This window comes from Pinus tabuliformis, chromosome 7 (genome assembly GCF_031772625.1).
Source record: "Pinus tabuliformis cultivar Carrire ecotype Pingquan chromosome 7, CPIR1, whole genome shotgun sequence".
NCBI classification, from domain to species: Eukaryota; Viridiplantae; Streptophyta; class Pinopsida; order Pinales; family Pinaceae; genus Pinus; species Pinus tabuliformis.
Window position 1 is genome coordinate 814,005,337 of NC_142293.1, and position 19,198 is coordinate 814,024,534.

At 41.1% G+C, this 19,198-nt stretch overlaps 2 protein-coding genes across 2 annotated transcripts; one reads left to right on the forward strand and one right to left on the reverse strand.

Annotated features, from left to right (window-relative positions):
- Positions 1-6,120: 6,120 nt before the first annotated feature.
- Positions 6,121-6,542, reverse strand: LOC149250075 (uncharacterized). Its single transcript, XM_089453546.1, has 2 exons — positions 6,331-6,542; positions 6,121-6,252 (listed from the first exon to the last, which is right to left on the reverse strand). Exons 1-2 carry the CDS (start codon positions 6,514-6,516, stop codon positions 6,121-6,123), a joined length of 318 nt encoding a protein of 105 aa, XP_089309672.1. The 5' UTR covers positions 6,517-6,542.
- A 298-nt stretch (positions 6,543-6,840) lies between these two features.
- LOC149250076 (uncharacterized) lies at positions 6,841-17,824 on the forward strand. The gene is made up of 4 exons (XM_089453547.1): positions 6,841-8,783; positions 15,786-15,940; positions 16,022-17,522; positions 17,815-17,824. The coding sequence occupies exons 1-4, from the start codon at positions 6,841-6,843 to the stop codon at positions 17,822-17,824; spliced, it is 3,609 nt and encodes a 1,202-aa protein (XP_089309673.1).
- The last annotated feature ends 1,374 nt before the right edge of the window (positions 17,825-19,198 follow it).

The following is a 19,198-nucleotide window of genomic DNA, read 5'->3' on the forward strand; positions in this document are numbered from 1 at the left end:
GATTAAATATATAATAAATTTCAATCTTTGACATTTAGAGGAAATTTCTCTCAATTTACAAAAAAAATAAATAAAGTATGAAAATCATGTTGGAAACAGTTTCCAAAGTTTTGAGTCTTTTATTTTCAAGTTAACTAATTGGTTTGAAAGTTGAAAAACCAACGAATTGGAAGAGTGGGACTTTTATATTCACTAAGGTATTAAAGAAATTATATGCATGAAACTTATTTTGTCACCTTCTAGTGGAATTTATAGTATACTAATCCGTTGCTTTCCACCTTATAGCATATCCGGGTTCAAATGCTATTTTCCATGATGGACAGTTGAATATGTTTCAACTCTAATTGTTATCGAGGGGTTCCACAAGGATGTTACATGAGCGTCTATGATGCCTATTTTGACGTAGATAACTACCTATGTTAAGGTTCTATTTTTCAGTTTGATGTTGTTATTTATGAACATTATATACATTTGGTTGGACACTTGAAAATCAATTGATGGATTTGGTATTGATGATGGAAATGTTGAATGTATGACCAAATGCATGACTTACTTGGTTACAATTTATCTAGTGCGTGACTTGTTAGATTTATTGTTTCATCGCATAGGGCTTAAGTAGATATGATTTATCTAATCAATGACTTAGTGAAATTATGATTTATCTAATGCAAGATTTATTTCCAGTATGAACAACAAAAATTGACACGTGGATACTGGACTCAATAAACATGATGTTTAAGATCATGTATCTATATCTATTTTGTGGTTATATATATGCATGGATGAGAACTAAACTACATATTTGAAAGAACCGTATGATAACCAAGATCTACTATTCCATTGGGGAAGGTCGAGACAACCAATGAGGAAAGGTACGATGTACATTGTTCTATTACATTTGGTATCTACTTGATATACACTCTTATGACACGAGTAAAATATAAATGACAGGTAGCAAGACTACCTAACTGGATTATTCGATGACAAGTCCAACCAGCGCTGTAGTGTGGTCCATATTAGGGTGTTGACCCTAGTTGTAAGGAGGGGTGTAGGCATTTCCCACCGTGTATCCTCTGAAACCGGGAATCGTGGGAGGGCAGTGGTGGACACGCTCCCCTAGACATGTGATGACGATTGCCATTTGCTTGCTAGGGAAGTTAGTTCAATGTAGTCGACACTTCCACCATGTTTGTTTTATCAGTGGTTAGATTGGTATAGTCGATGCCACCGTATAAAGCAACAGAGGACGGATAGGGCGGGAACGGAATTAGGTCATCATGGATAGGAGGATATAGATTAGTTGGAGACTCTTGGGGGAAAGTAATGTCATTGTCTGACTTATCAATTTTACTACTATAACTCTCTCTATTTTGTTATGCCTTTGAACTCCTTGTATCTTTTCACTCTAACTTAAGGATGAAGTTCTCTGAAGGAAGGGTGTATGTAATGCCCCACTTAATCTTATCATGCAAATTTTGTTAATGTTTACATTATCTGAAAATATTGAGAAATATTGGTGAATACCTTCATTTGGGAAACTATAAAATTTATTTACTGATGTAAAATTTATTATTGTTATTATTCAAATTACCAACTGGTATTCTCAAAATTTATCTTGGATGGGATATGGTCTCCTTCCCTTATTCCAATTTAAATATTTATCTCACATCCCCAAAATTTACTCTCACATTTACTTGGGAGAAGATATGGTCGCTCATATGTATATACTAGTCCTCGGAGAGATCTTTCCAACGGGCTATCATGTGCGTCAAACGGAGATCGTATGCCAAAGTTACAACCCCGGGAAGTTGATGTACCAATTTACCCAAACGGGGCCCATAGTTTGGTGTTTCATCTTCTAGGGTTAGGTTTTGGAATGTTAAGGGCTTTCCATTGTTTCTCAATAATAAATAGGCCTTCGAGCCTCATTGTAAACACAGTTCGAAACAGTTCAGAGGCATGTAGCCGACACATCTCTTCTCAGAGATAAGCTACCATCGCCTTAGTTGGGTTATTTCTATTTGTAAGCATATTTCAGTATTCTCCATTAATGAAATGAAGTATTATTTCCGCTGCATCTCTGTTTTTATGGTTATCGCATCTCTGTATTTATGGTTATCTTTGTAATCTATTGCGTTCTTGCTTAAATCTAGATCAGAGACTGGAGTAAAGCCCCTTTTGTTGCATCCTTCCGCAACTTCAATGTTGCAGCTACTTCTAATCTCGCTGCAGAGGAAGATTTGGATTCGAACCAAGAGCAGAAGCTCCAGTGGGTGCGAAATAACCATATGATCTATGATTACTGTGCTGACACCAAGAGGTTTCCCCAGAGGGGGCCCGCTAAATGCAAATGAGCCCTCAACAAGTCAAATCCATAGTCTGATTGATGAATTAGTGAGCCCTCAACAACTCAACTCCATAGTCTGATTGATGAAATCTAGATACCCTGCCCTTCCAACCATTCTTTTGTTCCTTCAATTCTGCTCTACGAACTCCATTCTTTCATTGTTTTCCGTATACATACATTTATGTGTACTTAATCTGCTGTATAAGTTCCATTATTTCATTGTTTTCCTAGTACATACATGAATGTATCCAGAACTGTAATAGTCCAGGGTACTAATTATTTTGTTCCCTAAATAATATCAATGTCCTTTATATTACAATTTTCAATATTTTTAAATGGATAAGGACACCGTTGTTCTGGGGTGATTTTGTAATTGAAATTGATTCACGTAATCTCATAAACCAAATCTGGAAGCTCCGATTCCTGAGGCCGAGTTGGTATATATCCATTTACTTCCGCTATAGTTTTTGATATATTTTGTAATGTGGATAATTGATCTCGTCTCCTTCTGTAGTAAAAATTTGATACCTTATTAATTATTTTGTAAGGTGGATAATTGATCTCGTCTCCTTATGTAGTGAAAAATTGATACTTTAGTAATTGAGAAAACTGTGGAAATCTACACTTTCTCACTAACAGAGGAAGAGAGAAAACTGTGGAATTCTGCACTCTGTTCACTAACAGAGGAAGAGAGAAAACTGTGGAAATCTACATTCTCTCACTAACAGAGAAAGAGGAAGCTTTGGACTCAAAACCAACATAAATACGGCTATTTATTTTAATTCCACGCAGAGGAAGCTTTGAAGTCTGACCAAGAGGAGTGGCTTCAAAGGGTGCGAAAGAAGTATATGATTTAAGTTTACTGTGCAGAAACAACATGTTACCCCAGGGTTGCCTACTAAATGCAAATGAGCCAACAAATTCATCTAATTATTCTCCTTCTCACTGTGCAGAAACAACATGTTACCCCAGGGTTGCCTCCTAAATGTAAATGAGCCAACAACTTCATCTAATTATTCTCTTCTCAACTCTTCAAAGGCTATTCTTCCAAGAACTAACTATGGTGGTAAGTTTGATATGGAAAACTCCATAGTGGGATGTTATAGGATTGTATGAAACTTTATTGTGTTTGGACTTTTTTTTATAGAGTTTAATTTCTCTGAAAGTGGTTTTAATTTTTAATCTCTATATCAGATTTAAACATAAAAATTTTTGAGGATTAAGCTCCGCTTAAACTAACTAATCTACATGTCCCCAGTAAAGATAAAAATATGTTATTAAAAAAGTACATTTCTTGTTGGATAGTATGGATCTTGATTTACATGTTATTTAATTTGAAGTAATGTATAATTGCATAAGAACAACAACTCATAAGAGGGAAGTAAAGATAGATATAAGGAAAAATCATTAGTAAAATGGAAATAAATATGGGTATAAGAAAGTCTTAATGGAAGTTCACTTGGTAGGCTCATGAAAATATGAAGTAAATGTGAGTACAAGTTTCCATGTTCACATTCCTCATTTCCTACCCTTGGCCAAATTGACCACTTAGGGGTTATAGTGGTAACAGTCACCCTGTGTCACAGGAGTATTAGACCAATTTATTTTCAAATTCTTTAAGTTCAAACAAAAAAATTATGGACATGAAAAAAATCATTCATAAAAGGAAAGTGCACATGGTCATTTTTATTTCAGGTTAAGAAGTTTTTAAAGAGACACCGTTATAAATATTGACATGGGTAGCGAGAGCTTTTTAAGATATATTTAAAAAAAGAAGAAGATATAGATAGATACATAGAGATGAATGTTTAATAGTGAAAAAATGTTATTAACTATTTAAGTCATTTCAAATTTATATTTATACAAAAACATGAGAAAACATTTTTTTTTTGTCACTAGTTAGAGAGAGTAGATGTCATTGTATGTAATATAAATAGTCTACACAAGCCATTTTTTCTTGTTGACAACTATGGTCATACTATATGTACACACCATATAGATTTCACATACCTAATTTTTGTTATGAGGGTTTTAGTTGAGAGGAAGTACAAGCATGTGAAGTTTATACATTAGTACAATCAGTGCAAAGAAATGGTTCAAAAGAGAAACATGCAAGATTCAAATTTGATCACAAATTACATGTCAAAAGTTGACCTTCAAGACTTACATAGTTGATTTACAAACTTTAGTTGTGTTGATAGGGTTTCATGACCCTATGCAATTAGAGGGGGTTCTCTCTAGTGAAAGGTTTCAATTAGACCTTGCATTGTTTTGAATAAGGAATCTATTCGAACTTTAACTTGATAATCTTTACCATTTTAGGGTTTTACCAAATGTAGCCCAACCCACTATTTATACTTTTATGAAGTGCAATTAATTAGATGTAGTTACTCTAATATGAAAAATGCAAAATAATTCCTAGGAAAATCTAATGGAGCCAAGGGAAGAAACATAGCACCAACTATATCACAAGTCATATCCTTAGCATGAAAGTTAACATGTGAATAAACACAAAAACCTAAAAGACTAGATACCTGATGCAGGAGCATCCAGCTCCGAGGAGACAAATGACAGTTGACTGACTCACGGAAGGATAACAGAACAGGACAAAGATTACGAGCTTGGGTGGACAGGTCATTAAGTTGGTTGTTGTTTTCTTTTTCTTTTAATTATTGTTTACTTCATTTTATTTCAGAGCATTTTAATTGTAAGTTGTTTTAGCTTAGGAGATGAATAGTATTTAGATAACTCTTTGTTAAAAGAAACTAGATGGCAGTTATAAAATTCGGGTTGAATAGTTCAACTGAAATAGGGGAAGCAGTTATGCTCTCGATGTATTTAAAAACAGGAAAAAAAACAAAGGGGGAGGAGACCCCTTCAGCACAAGAATAACAGACAGCAAGACAAAACCTCTGTAACACAATTATATTATTTTGCCAATGAAATAATCTACTGCTGATATTTTCATATGTATGTATAAAATCTTTTCTGTGTATTCTAAGAATGAGATAGGAACGAATAGGCACTAACTGCAACAGGAAGTGAAATAACGGAAGGAAACCTACATACATCCATTTGAAATCAAGTCTACAACAAGAAACATTCTACAGACACCCATTGTATCGAAACAACGAAAGAATCATTGCGGACATACATCTACAGCAAGCAAGAGCACAGAACTTTACGGTTGTTACAAAGGCAAACAGGTACCAAGAAATACAACCACTGTTTCATTTTTTCCTTTACAAAAATAACACAAGTATTGTATGCAGAAAGGGAGGTTAACTTAATAAAATTTGCCACATGACTGCGGATTGTTACCAAGTCACACAGATTACAAACCCCTAAATATTATCAAAATACAAAACGCCATTTCAAAGCCGCGACTCTAAATATTGTTACATGAGAATAGAGATACAGAAGTCACGAAACGTCGGAAGAGGCACGGCCGACTCAACACAACCCTCACAGAGCTAACACCTAAACTACCAAACCCTCTGTAATCTACAGCTACATCAAAGAAGGAGCAAACCCTACCAGTTTGCGAGGATAGTCAGGTTTGAGTGGAGCCGAAGGTTGAATGTGCCCAAAACCCTCGACAGCTAGCCACCAGGTCAACCTGCATACAATACAGAGCGAGGTTAGAACAGAGTTTGGCAAGCCAAGGGTAGATTGAAACCAGAGAGCAAAGGAAAGGAGATTTGCAGCGAAAGAAACTCATAATACTTACAGACAAGTTGACAAGGAGACTGGCGAGACCAAACCCGATAACCCTAGCTGAACAAGGCACAAGAGTCGTGAGAAATTGTAACAGGAACAGGAACAGAGTAAATCAGAGAACCATATGTTACCTTCGGAGGCGAAGATGAACTCAGCAAACCAGGAGCGCCGAAGTTGCAGTCAATCTGTACAGTAAACACAGCTAAGTAATGAAAGCAGAAGAAACCAGGTGACAGAGAGCGCATATAAAACCAAAAACTTACCATTACACACAGGCGAAGACCAGCAAGGTCACGCGCGCCCAAGCAACTCATTAACACAGCAAAGAAAGCCCGAAGGCACAGCAAACCACCAGGAACCGCAACAGAGTAAGACCCAGGACATGGGCAGAGTGTAATGTCCATAGAAAACACCGTGGAGCAGAACCAGGTTCGAGTCCGGAGAACCATCACCAAAACCCACCGAGCAGAACTTAACTGAGCCAACAGGAAGTAAAATGACCCGAAACGCAAAGAGTAGGGTTTAACAAAGGCGGGAGGCGGATAGACCGGGCGAACCGGCAGGTGGCCATCCCCAACCGGGAAGAAGGTTGGTAATAAATATTTGCAGATTGAAAGCAGGTCGAATCTACGGAGATTTGACTTTAACCCATAAAAAGTGACAGTTCACCTACCGAGGGCCTGTAGAGTGACCACGTGGTTAAGTTATCCACGTCACCCGTAGGGCTGGGCTATCAAAAGTGGTATCAGAGCAGGTTTGTTGAGTAGGAGCAAATGGAGGTTGGCAGAAGAGGAAGAGGAAGAGGAAGAGCGGTCCGGAGGGTAGCAGAAGAGGGACTCCGTGAGGAGATCCGCGTCTTGCGAGAACGATTGGAAGCAGTAGAAGCTGGGGGAAGGAGAAACCCAGCAGATGACAGTGACGAAGATGTGGCAGAACCAGAAGATGAATTTGAGGGGGTGACACCGGAATTCCGATTGTTGAAGTCAGTTTTGTTGTCCAGTCATAAACCAAAACATGAGCTGTCTACTTACGACGGAAGTCTGTCTGCAGACGTGTTATTGGATTGGTTAAGTGAAGTAAACAAATATTTTGAATTTGAGGAAACTAGTGAGGACAAACAGGTGAAGTTCGCCGCCACCAAGCTGAAGGGACATGCGTCCTTGTGGTGGGACAGCATTCAGGCGGAGAGGAAGAGGCTTCACAAACAACCTATAAAGAAATGGTCCAGAATGGAGGCCAAACTGAAGGAAAAATTTCTGCCGAAAGATTATCAGATTATGTTGTACAGACAGGTGCAGAACTTGAAACAAAGGGGAATGACTGTTAAAGAATTTACAGAGGAGTTTTATAAGTTAAATTTGCGAGCAGGGTATGTGGAAGACACCCCGGAGAAAACAGCCAGATTTGTGAATGGTTTGAGGGGGGAAATACTGGATGAAATCGGTATCCTTTCACCCCGGACGTTGGATGAAGCCTACCAGTTTGCACTGAAGGCAGAGGAGAAAATTAACCGGAAGCAAAACGCCAGGAGAGGAGGTGGAACTGGCAGGGGAAAAGGTAAGATGTTTGGCAGAGGCCGAGGTACAGGTTCAAGTGAAGAAGGCAGCAGTTCTAAGTCTGCTGGAACAGCAGAAAAGGACAATAGCACTAGAGGAGGACGACCACCTCAGCGAGGGCGAGGAAATGGTCGGGGCAGGGGAACTGTCCAGTGCTATCGCTGCCACAAATTGGGACACAAGTCGTATGACTGTCCTGAAGGTGAACCAGCAGGTGGAAGAGGAGCTTATGTTGCTCAGTCAGAGGATGCTGAGGCAATACCTCAAGAAGCGGAAAACGCACCAGAGACAGGTGAAGCTTTGGTGTTGAATAAGGTGTTGTTAAAACCAGCAAAAGAGGTTGCAGAACCGGATCAGCGAAAGGCTTTGTTCCGAACTGTCTGCAAGTCACAGGGTAAGTGCTGCAAACTGATCATTGACAGTGGGAGTACCGACAATTTAGTGGCTGTGGAGATGGTGGAGAAGCTGGGATTAAAAAAATTGAAGCACCCTACTCCCTACAAAGTGTCATGGCTGCAAAAGGGACATCAGCTGTTAGTTGACGAACAGTGTGAGGTGGAGTTTCAGATAGGCAGGTACAAGGATAAGATTCTCTGCGATGTCATGCCAATGGATGTCTGTCACCTACTGCTGGGACGACCTTGGCAGTTTGATAGAAGTGCAGTTCATGACGGAAAAACCAATTGTTATAAGTTTATTAAAGATGGGATCAAGCACACGCTTGTACCCATCAAAGAGGAAAGTGCAGCAGAAACCAGTGGGGTGAAGGCATTGCTGATGGGCGGAAAGGAATTTATAAAACAGATTGAGGACAGCGAAGTAAATTTTGTTGTCATAAGAAGACCAAAGGCAGTGGTACTACATACGCAGATTTCAGATTTGCCCGAAGAAGTTCAAAAGCTGCTGCAGGAATTTGGGGACATCGTGGTGGATGACCTTCCAGATGAACTACCACCAAGGAGAGGTATTAGTCACTGTATTGACTTTATACCAGGGGCAAGTCTGCCAAATAAAGCAGCTTATCGTATGAGTCCTAAGGACCATGAAGAAATCAGGAAACAGGTCCAGGAGTTATTGGACAAAGGGTTAATTCGAGAAAGCATGAGCCCCTGTGCAGTACCAACCGTTTTGGCTCCGAAGAAGGGAGGAGAATGGCGAATGTGCACGGATTCCAGAGCCATAAACAAAATTACTGTTAGGTACAGGTTTCCCTTACCAAGGATGGACGATATGATGGACTGCCTGAGCGGGGCAGCTTATTTCTCGAAAATTGACTTGAAGAGTGGATATCACCAGATTCGAATTCGAGAAGGAGATGAGTGGAAGACAGCTTTCAAGACAAATGAAGGCTTATATGAGTGGCTGGTGATGCCATTTGGGTTGAGCAACGCTCCCAGCACATTCATGCGCCTGATGAATGAGGTACTAAAGGAATTCAATGGTAAGTTTGTTGGCATTATGATGCATGTGTTGTCCTTGATGGCAACCCCCCTCATAGAAGACCATCTCACTTATATACATTCAGAAGAGATATCAGATGTAACATAATACATAGATGCAGGACAGCTCAAAGGAATCAAATGGCAAGTTCTTAGTAAGCTTTGCCATCAAGTCCAAAGGGGGAGATTGTTGGCATTATGGCTAAAGTATTGTCCTTGATGGCAACCCATTCAGGTGGTAGTTCACTATTCTTCAAGTCAGCAGCAGAAGTTGATGATCAGCTCTCATTTTATTGAAAAATTATGAAGGACGCAGGAAGCCAGTTCAGAAGGTGCGTACCCGCAGGTATACCATGCAGAACCCGCGTCCAAGGACGCAGGCCAGCCGTTCAGGGGGTGCGTCCACCCAGTGCACACATTTCAAGGCAGAGAAAAGCACGTGGGGGTTTCTTGTGTGGTATCTAGCCGACGGTTTTGTGTTTCTATGGTGTCGGCTCGTGGTATTGTTCCATGTTTTGAGGAGGAGCTTGCCTATATAAAGTAAAGGAGATCATTTGGATTTTGCAAGTCTTGGGTTGAACATCTTATGAGGGCAAGATCTGGTCTAGATCTAAACAAGGCGAATCTGATGGACCGAGATCTCTTCGGCTCTTGCTCGGATCTATAGATTTGATTGTCTAGGTTACTTCTAAAGTCTTGAAATCATCTTTGCCCAGAGGGACGTAGGTGCAATAAGGATTCAGGTGCGTCCGGGACGCAGGAGCGAATTATTTCAGGTGTGCCGGACGCAGGTGCAGGAAGGGTTCAGGTGCGCCGGGACGCAGGCAGTTCAGTAGACTCAGTGCGAGGGACGCAGGCTAGCAGTTGAGTAGGGTGCGTCCGGGACGCAGGCTAGCAGTTGAGCAGGGTGCGTCCAGGGACTCAGGTCAGCAGTTGAGCAGGGTGAGTCCAGGGACTCAGGCTAGCAGTTGAACAGGGTGAGTCCGGACTCAGGCTGGCAGTTGAGCAGGGTGCTTCCTTCTCTTAAAATCTTTGTTTATCATTGTTGTGTTCTGGGTTTGGTCCTATTATTGTTGATCTGGTTACTTCAGTTGATTGGGTGTTTCAGAAGGTTGTTTGAGCTTCAATGTTGTTGTTGGGTCCAGTATGAAAATTGGATGAAATGTGGCCTTTCAGTTTATGGGTTGTGCTTCAGTGTATCCAGTATGAAAATTAATGAAACGTGGTACTTGAAGGAGAGAAGATTGTAGGCTGGCACCTACGTACTAGTATCTAAGCTAGTACAAGAGCTAAAGGAAATCTTTGGAGCATTGTAGCAGGTAGTAGCCTGCGTACTAGTAAATGGATCGACTAGTACAAGAGCAATGGGGGTTGTAGCTCCCGTACTGGTATAAGGCTGCACCAGTACAAATATTGTAAAAGAATTTTCTTATTAAGAAGAAGATTGAGATGACTTGCAGCAGGTGGTTTTTCTCCCGCATTGGGTTTCCACCTTACATCATTGTGTTCATGTGTGTGCCTTATGTGTGATGATCTACTTTATGTTACTGCATCTGTTAACTGATAATATGGTTGATAATGTTCTAATGCACTCATTGAAGATCGATTAACTTAATCATAAGAAGTTGTGGAAGTAGCATATATGAATCTGATTATGGAAATGAAAAAGTTTTATTAATATGATAATACTGATTCACCCCCCCCCTCTCAGTATTATTTCCAACAATTGGAATCAGAGCAGGTCCTTTGATAGAAGCTTGATCGCTTGAAGGAGATCCGTGGAACAATGGGAAAGAAGCTTAAGAAGAAAGCTAATAAGAAAAAGAAGTCATCTCAGAAGAACTATGACAGTGGAAGAATCGATTGGGGATTAGGCATAAGAAGCTCTTCAGATTCAGAATCAGATTCAGAGTCATTATCAGGTATGAATGTGTTATCCTCTGATGTTCCAGCTATATTTCCTTGTGAAAGAGATGAAAGTGATAGCGAAACTACTGAATTTGCTCTTATGGGTGAACAAGAAAGATATCAAATAGAGGTAGAATTTAAAAGGCTGACAGACAAAATTAGAGATCAACAAGATCTATTAAACAAAAAGGAATGTGATTTCAAAGAAGAAGCTACCAAACTAAGGGCACAACTAGAAGAAGGAAACAAGGTAAGAAAGCTACTCAAGGACAAGGAAGACCAATGTCAAAAATTGCAGCATGAAGTGACATCATTAAGAAAAGAAGTCAACAAAAGAAGCACAACCATCAAGAAACTCAAAGATAGATCCAGCTACTATGAAAATCTTGAAGCTACAATCCTCTCACTAAAACGAGATCTTGAAGAATCAAAGAAGAAGAATACAGATCTACTCCAAGCTATTGCAAAACAAGAAAACGAAGTCACCAGCTTAAAATCTCAACTGGAATGTGCCTTCCGAGTTCGTCAAATGCAGCAGGATCTGTATGAAGAACAAGAAAAAGAAATTCTCAAACTAAGGGAACAAATGGAAGAAGGAAGGAAAGCTGAAGAAATTTTGAAAAAGAAATCCCTTGAAAAGGAAGAACAGCTTCAGGTTGAGGTAAATATCTTGAAAGGTAAACTAGAAGAAAAGGATAAGCTTTTACGATTTCAAGATAGCTCTAAAGTATTGGATGATATTCTTAGTAGTCAAAGGTCCCCTGCTATAAAGACTGGTCTTGGTTTCCATGAATCTGTTGAAGGTGAATCTAGTTCACAAGGTGAGGCAAGAAACTCTAAAAGGAAATCTAAAGTGATCAACGAAGAAGTGAAAGATCAATCTCATCATCAACCAAGGAAAGAGATGCCTCAAAGAAAATCCTTTACTCCTCCTATGAATAATGTTGAATGTTATGTATGTCATAATCTTGGACATGTTGCAGCAAGATGTAGAAGAAGAAGAGTTCAAGACCATTATGCAGAAAGGTCATCTCAATCAAGGTACTTTTATGGATATTGCTTTGCTTGCAATATGTTTGGTCACAAAGCTACTGATTGTTACAGGAGGAATATGAAACATGTAAGATGTTATGCATGTAACAAGCTTGGACATATAGCCAAGGAATGCAGGAACAAAGTTTGGGCACCATATCAAAAGGAGAAAATGTCATCATCACGCTTGAAGATATGGAGGAAAAAGGAAGTACAGTCAGAAAAGGATGGCACAGTACAATGTACAGACATACCAGAATCAGAGGAAGCTGAAAGTACAGGACGCAGTGCAGTAACAGGAGACCTGCGTGCGGACGCAGGCCAGACCAAGTCCAGGTGCGTCCAGGACGCAGTTCAGTAACTGAAAATCTGCGTGGGGACGCAGAGCGACTGAGGATCAGGTGCGTCCCTGAAGCAAAAGGACGCGGCGAAATAGTTATTTTGGGTGCGTCCCTGAGTAAAAGTACGCGGCGCGATAGTGTTTTTGGGTGCGTCCCTGCAGCAACAGGACGCAGCACAGCAGAAGATGAAGTGCGTACCTGTCTCAAAGCATTTATTGGCTGATTCTTCTTGATATGCATGATCAGATTTAACAGATGGCACTGGTTCAGGGGGAGCATATGTCCTAAATGCATTGTTGGCATTATGGTCCTTGGTGACAATGCTTATGATTCATCTTGCTATTATGAGTTGGTCACATGATCAGATGTATGGTTGATTCTCTAATGATGCTTGCATGAAGTCTTTATCCTTGGCACATATATGGATGAGGTTGGCTGATTTCGTGGATGATTACTCAAAGTCGCATTGTTGGAGACATGATGATGATGAGTCACTCATACGCATTTCATGATGATGCTGACATGAGCATGATGCATAAATTCTTTCTTGGCACAAATAGATGAGGATTGTTGGCTGGATACAGGGATGATTATTCATACATATGTTGATTGATGCTGATGCTTTCATTTGATGGCTCTTGATTCATGTAGATCTCGATGGTTATGAGTTGATGATACTATGGAGCAAATTATACAGTGCTGTTGTTTGTCATGATCTTTAGATGTTTGGGAGGTCGTAGCAAGACTCATGTTGTAATGGTCTATCTATTATAGTCATCTCTTCAGGTCATGTAACGGCCTATGTCTCCCCACTATGCATGGGATGAAGATGTAATATATTTGGTTCTCATATTTCTGATGTATTCCCACTTGGTTGGATGGATGATCCTTATTGTGATGGGTGATGGATGTATGTATTGAGTCTTTTGGTGATAGGAAGGTCATTTATGATATATATAGAGTCATGTTCTTCTTGTAGAACATCCTTTTGCAGACCTTGCTTACAGTCAGGGGGAGCTTGAGCATGAACAGCACCATACAGCAGAGCAGACATCTCAGCTGGTTCTCAGAAAGACCATTATCAGATTGGAGCACCATGACATATACAAAGGGGGAGCTCATTCAGAGACTTCAGCAGATCTGGTTCATAGTCAAAGGGAGCATGTTCTTAGGGGGAGCATACCCCTTTGCCCTTGATGTCAAAGGGGGAGAGTGATCTGGTGTTGTTGCCATCAAGTCCAAAGGGGGAGATTGTTGGCATTATGATGCATGTGTTGTACTTGATGGCAACCCCCCTCATAGAAGACCATCTCACTTATATACATTCAGAAGAGATATCAGATGTAACATAATACATAGATGCAGGACAACTCAAAGGAATCAAATGGCAAGTTCTTAGTAAGCTTTGCCATCAAGTCCAAAGGGGGAGATTGTTGGCATTATGGCTAAAGTATTGTCCTTGATGGCAACCCATTCAGGTGGTAGTTCATTATTCTTCAAGTCAGCAGCAGAAGTTGATGATCAGCTCTCATTTTATTGAAAAATTATGAAGGACGCAGGAAGCCAGTTCAGAAGGTGCGTACCCGCAGGTATACCATGCAGAACCCGTGTCCAAGGACGCAGGCCAGCCGTTCAGGGGGTGCTTCCACCCAGTGCACACATTTCAAGACAGAGAAAAGCACGTGGGGGTTTCTTGTGTGGTATCTAGCCGACGGTTTTGTATTTCTATGGTGTCGGCTCGTGGTATTGTTCCATGTTTTGAGGAGGAGCTTGCCTATATAAAGTAAAGGAGATCATTTTGATTTTGGCAAGTCTTGGGTTGAACATCTTATGAGGGCAAGATCTGGTCTAGATCTAAACAAGGCGAATCTGATGGACCGAGATCTCTTCGGCTCTTGCTCGGATCTATAGATCTGATTGTCTGGGTTACTTCTAAAGTCTTGAAATCATCTTTGCCCAGAGGGACGTAGGTGCAGTAAGGATTCAGGTGCGTCCGGGATGCAGGAGCGAATTATTTCAGGTGCACCGGACGCAGGTGCAGGAAGGGTTCAGGTGCACCGGGACGCAGGCAGTTCAGTAGACTCAGTGCGAGGGACGCAGGCTAGCAGTTGAGTAGGGTGCGTCCGGGACGCAGGCTAGCAGTTGAGCAGGGTGCGTCCAGGGACTCAGGTCAGCAGTTGAGCAGGGTGAGTCCAGGGACTCAGGCTAGCAGTTGAACAGGGTGAGTCCGGACTCAGGCTGGCAGTTGAGCAGGGTGCTTCCTTCTCTTAAAATCTTTGTTTATCATTGTTGTGTTCTGGGTTTGGTCCTATTATTGTTGATCTGGTTACTTCAGTTGATTGGGTGTTTCAGAAGGTTGTTTGAGCTTCATTGTTGTTGTTGGGTCCAGTATGAAAATTGGATGAAATGTGGCCTTTCAGTTTATGGGTTGTGCTTCAGTGTATCCAGTATGAAAATTAATGAAACGTGGTACTTGAAGGAGAGAAGATTGTAGGCTGGCACCTACGTACTAGTATCTAAGCTAGTACAAGAGCTAAAGGAAATCTTTGGAGCATTGTAGCAGGTAGTAGCCTGCGTACTAGTAAATGGATCGACTAGTACAAGAGCAAAGGGGGTTGTAGCTCCCGTACTGGTATAAGGCTGCACCAGTACAAATATTGTAAAAGAATTTTCTTATTAAGAAGAAGATTGAGATGACTTGCAGCAGGTGGTTTTTCTCCCGCATTGGGTTTCCACCTTACATCATTGTGTTCATGTGTGTGCCTTATGTGTGATGATCTACTTTATGTTACTGCATCTGTTAACTGATAATATGGTTGATAATGTTCTAATGCACTCATTGAAGATCGATTAACTTAATCATAAGAAGTTGTGGAAGTAGCATATATGAATCTGATTATGGAAATGAAAAAGTTTTATTAATATGATAATACTGATTCACCCCCCCCCTCTCAGTATTATTTCCAACAAAGTTTGTAATAGTTTACCTGGACGACATTTTGATTTTTAGTAAGACTAAAGAGGAACATTTCAGGCATTTGCAGAGTGTGTTGAGGAAGCTGCAGCAAAACAAGCTGCTAATTAATCTGAAAAAGTGTACTTTTTTTCAGCGAGAATTAGTGTATCTGGGTTTTGTAATTGCAGAAAATGAACTGAAAATGGACCCAGAAAAGGTGGCAGCTATAGTTAGCTGGCCTTCTCCGAAAAGTTTATTTGAAGTCCGAAGTTTCCACGGGCTAGCAAGTTTTTATAGGAAGTTTATCAGAAATTTCAGCGAGATCTGCGCACCTATGTTGGATACGATCAAGAAGGCAAACCAGCCTTTTCACTGGACCGAAGCAGCAGAAAGTAGTTTTCAGATTTTGAAAAAGAAGATTACCGAAAGACCGATATTGAGGCTGCCTGATTTCAACAAACTTTTTCAAGTTCGTTGCGATGCCAGTGGTACAGCCATTGGGGCAGTACTTAGTCAGGAGGACAGACCGGTCGCTTATTTCAGTGAAAAGCTGAACGAGAGCAGGCAGAAATACTCAACCTACGACAAAGAGTTTTACGCAATTGTACAAGCCTTGAAGCATTGGCGACATTATCTGTTAGGTAATGAGTTTGTTTTATTTACGGATAACTCTGCATTGCAGTACATTATGCAGCAACATAAATTGAACCATAAGCATGCAGCTTGGGTTGAGTACCTGCAGAATTTTACATTTGTACTAAAACACATTAGTGGGCAAGCAAACAAGGTGGCAGATGCACTGAGTAGAAGGACATTGCTTCTACAGGAAAGCACGATGCAGGTTTTGGGCTTTGAGCACCTAAAGGAGCTGTATCAAACAGATACCGATTTTAAGGAGGCCTATGAGGCTTGCCAAAACCCTCTGTTGAGAAATAGCAGCATGTGGTTGGACTATAATCTACAGGAAGGATTGCTGTTTAAGGGAGGGCAGTTGTGTATTCCCAACTGTTCTATGCGAGAGAACATTATTCAGGAAAAACACAGTGGGGGTCTGGCTGGACACTTTGGTATAGACAAAACGATTGCTCAGGTACGGCATTTCTATTTTTGGCCAAAATTGCAGCGGGATGTGCAGAGGTACGTGAGTAGATGCAAAGTTTGTCAACTGGCAAAGGGTCACAGTCAGAACACTGGTCTTTATTTGCCATTACCTATTCCGAGCCGACCATGGGATTCCGTTAGCATGGATTTTGTTCTGGGTTTGCCTAAGACACAACGGGGCTTCGATTCAGTAATGGTTGTGGTAGACCGATTTTCGAAGATGGCACACTTTGTACCTTGCAAGAAAACCAGCGATGCCACTTATATAGCACATCTTTTTTTTACTGAGATCGTTCGGTTGCATGGACTTCCAAGATCCATTATCTCTGACAGGGATGTAAAGTTCACCGGTCATTTTTGGCGAACTCTGTGGAAGAAGTTGGATACCCAGTTACAGTTCAGCTCCGCTTCTCATCCGCAGACTGATGGTCAGACGGAAGTAGTAAACAGGAGTCTGGGAAACTTACTTCGGAGTTTAACAGGTGAAAATTCCCGGACGTGGGACCGTGTACTTGCTCAGGCGGAATTCGCATACAACGATTCACCTAACCGCAGCACTGGTTACAGTCCGTTCCAGATTTTGTACGGCATGCATCCGCGAGGAGTGCATGAATTACGAGATTTGGGGAAGCTCGAAAAACGAAGCGCTGATGGAGAAGATTTCGCTCAAGCGATGAGCAATTTACACGAGCAGGTCAAGCTGAAATTACAAGACAGTAGTCAAAGGTATAAACAGCGAGCTGATACAAGGCGTCGGGAAGTTCAGTTTAACGTTGGGGATGAAGTCCTTGCGTATTTACGTAAGGAGAGGTTTCCAAAACGGGAGTACAGCAAATTAAAATTTAAGAAGATCGGTCCCTGCAAAATCATCCGAAAATTTTCTGCGAACGCTTATGAGCTACAGTTGCCACCCGGGATTGGTATTTCTCCCATTTTTAATGTGGCAGATCTGTTTCCCTATGTCGCTGATTCGGAAGACAATACAGCAGCAAAACCACCGCGGGACACCAGTTATGGAGACAATTCATGGACGAGACAGTTGCCAACGGCACCACCCCTTGAGATCGAAAGGATTCTGGACACACAGGTAGCTAGGCGCACACGCAGGAAGGAATATCTGCGGTATTTGGTCAAGTGGAAGAACCGTCCGATAGAGGACAGTTCATGGCTCAACGCAACGCAGATACAAAAAGCAGGCTATTCTGTTGACGACCTCATGGAACGGAGCCATGACTTTTTACCACCCCGGGAGCCTGATGCAGGAGCATCCAGCTCCGAGGAGACAAATGACAGTTGACTGACTCACGGAAGGAGAACAGAACAGGACAAAGATTACGAGCTTGGGTGGACAGGTCATTAAGTTGGTTGTTGTTTTCTTTTTCTTTTAATTATTGTTTACTTCATTTTATTTCAGAGCATTTTAATTGTAAGTTGTTTTAGCTTAGGAGATGAATAGTATTTAGTTAACTCTTTGTTAAAAGAAACTAGATGGCAGTTATAAAATTCGGGTTGAACAGTTCAACTGAAATAGGGGAAGCAGTTATGCTCTCCATGTATTTAAAAACAGGAAAAAAAACAAAGGGAGAGGAGACCCCTTCAGCACAAGAATAACAGACAGCAAGACAAAACCTCTGTAACACAATTATATTATTTTGCCAATGAAATAATCTACTGTTGATATTTTCATATGTATGTATAAAATCTTTTCTGTGTATTCTAAGAATGAGATAGGAACGAATAGGCACTAACTGCAACAGGAAGTGAAATAACGGAAGGACACCTACAGACATCCATTTGAAATCAAGTCTACAACAAGAAACATTCTACAGACACCCATTGTATCGAAACAACGAAAGAAGTGTCGCGGACATACATCTACAGCAAGCAAGAGCACAGAACTTTACGGTTGTTACAAAGGCAAACAGGTACCAAGAAATACAACCACTGTTTCATTTTTTCCTTTACAAAAATAACACAAGTATTGTATGCAGAAAGGGAGGTTAACTTAATAAAATTCGCCACATGACTGTGGATTGTTACCAAGTCACACAGATTACAAACCCCTGAATATTATCAAAATACAAAACGCCATTTCAAAGCCGCGACTCTAAATATTGTTACATGAGAACAGAGATACAGAAGTCACGAAACGCCGGAAGAGGCACGGCCGACTCAACACAACCCTCACAGAGCTAACACCTAAACTACCAAACCCTCCGTAATCTACAGCTACATCAAAGAAGGAGCAAACCCTACCAGTTTGCGAGGATAGTCAGGTTCGAGTGGAGCCGAAGGTTGAATGTGCCCAAAACCCTCGACAGCTAGCCACCAGGTCAACCTGCATACAAAACAGAGCGAGGTTAGAACAGAGTTTGGCAAGCCAGGGGTAGATTGAAACCAGAGAGCAAAGAAAAGGAGATGTGCAGCGAAAGAAACGCATAATACTTACAGACAAGTTGACAAGGAGACCGGCGAGACCAAACCCGATAACCCTAGCTGAACAAGGCACAAGAGCCGTGAGAAATTGTAACAGGAACAGGAACAGAGTAAATCAGAGAACCATATGTTACCTTCGGAGGCGAAGATGAACTCAGCAAACCAGGAGCACCGAAGTTGCAGTCAATCTATACAGTAAACACAGCTAAGTAACGAAAGCAGAAGAAACCAGGTGACAGAGAGCACATATAAAACCAAAAACTTACCATTACACACAGGTGAAGACCAGCAATGTCACGCGCGCCCAAGCAACTCATTAACACAGCAAAGAAAGCCCGAAGGCACAACAAACCACCAGGAAC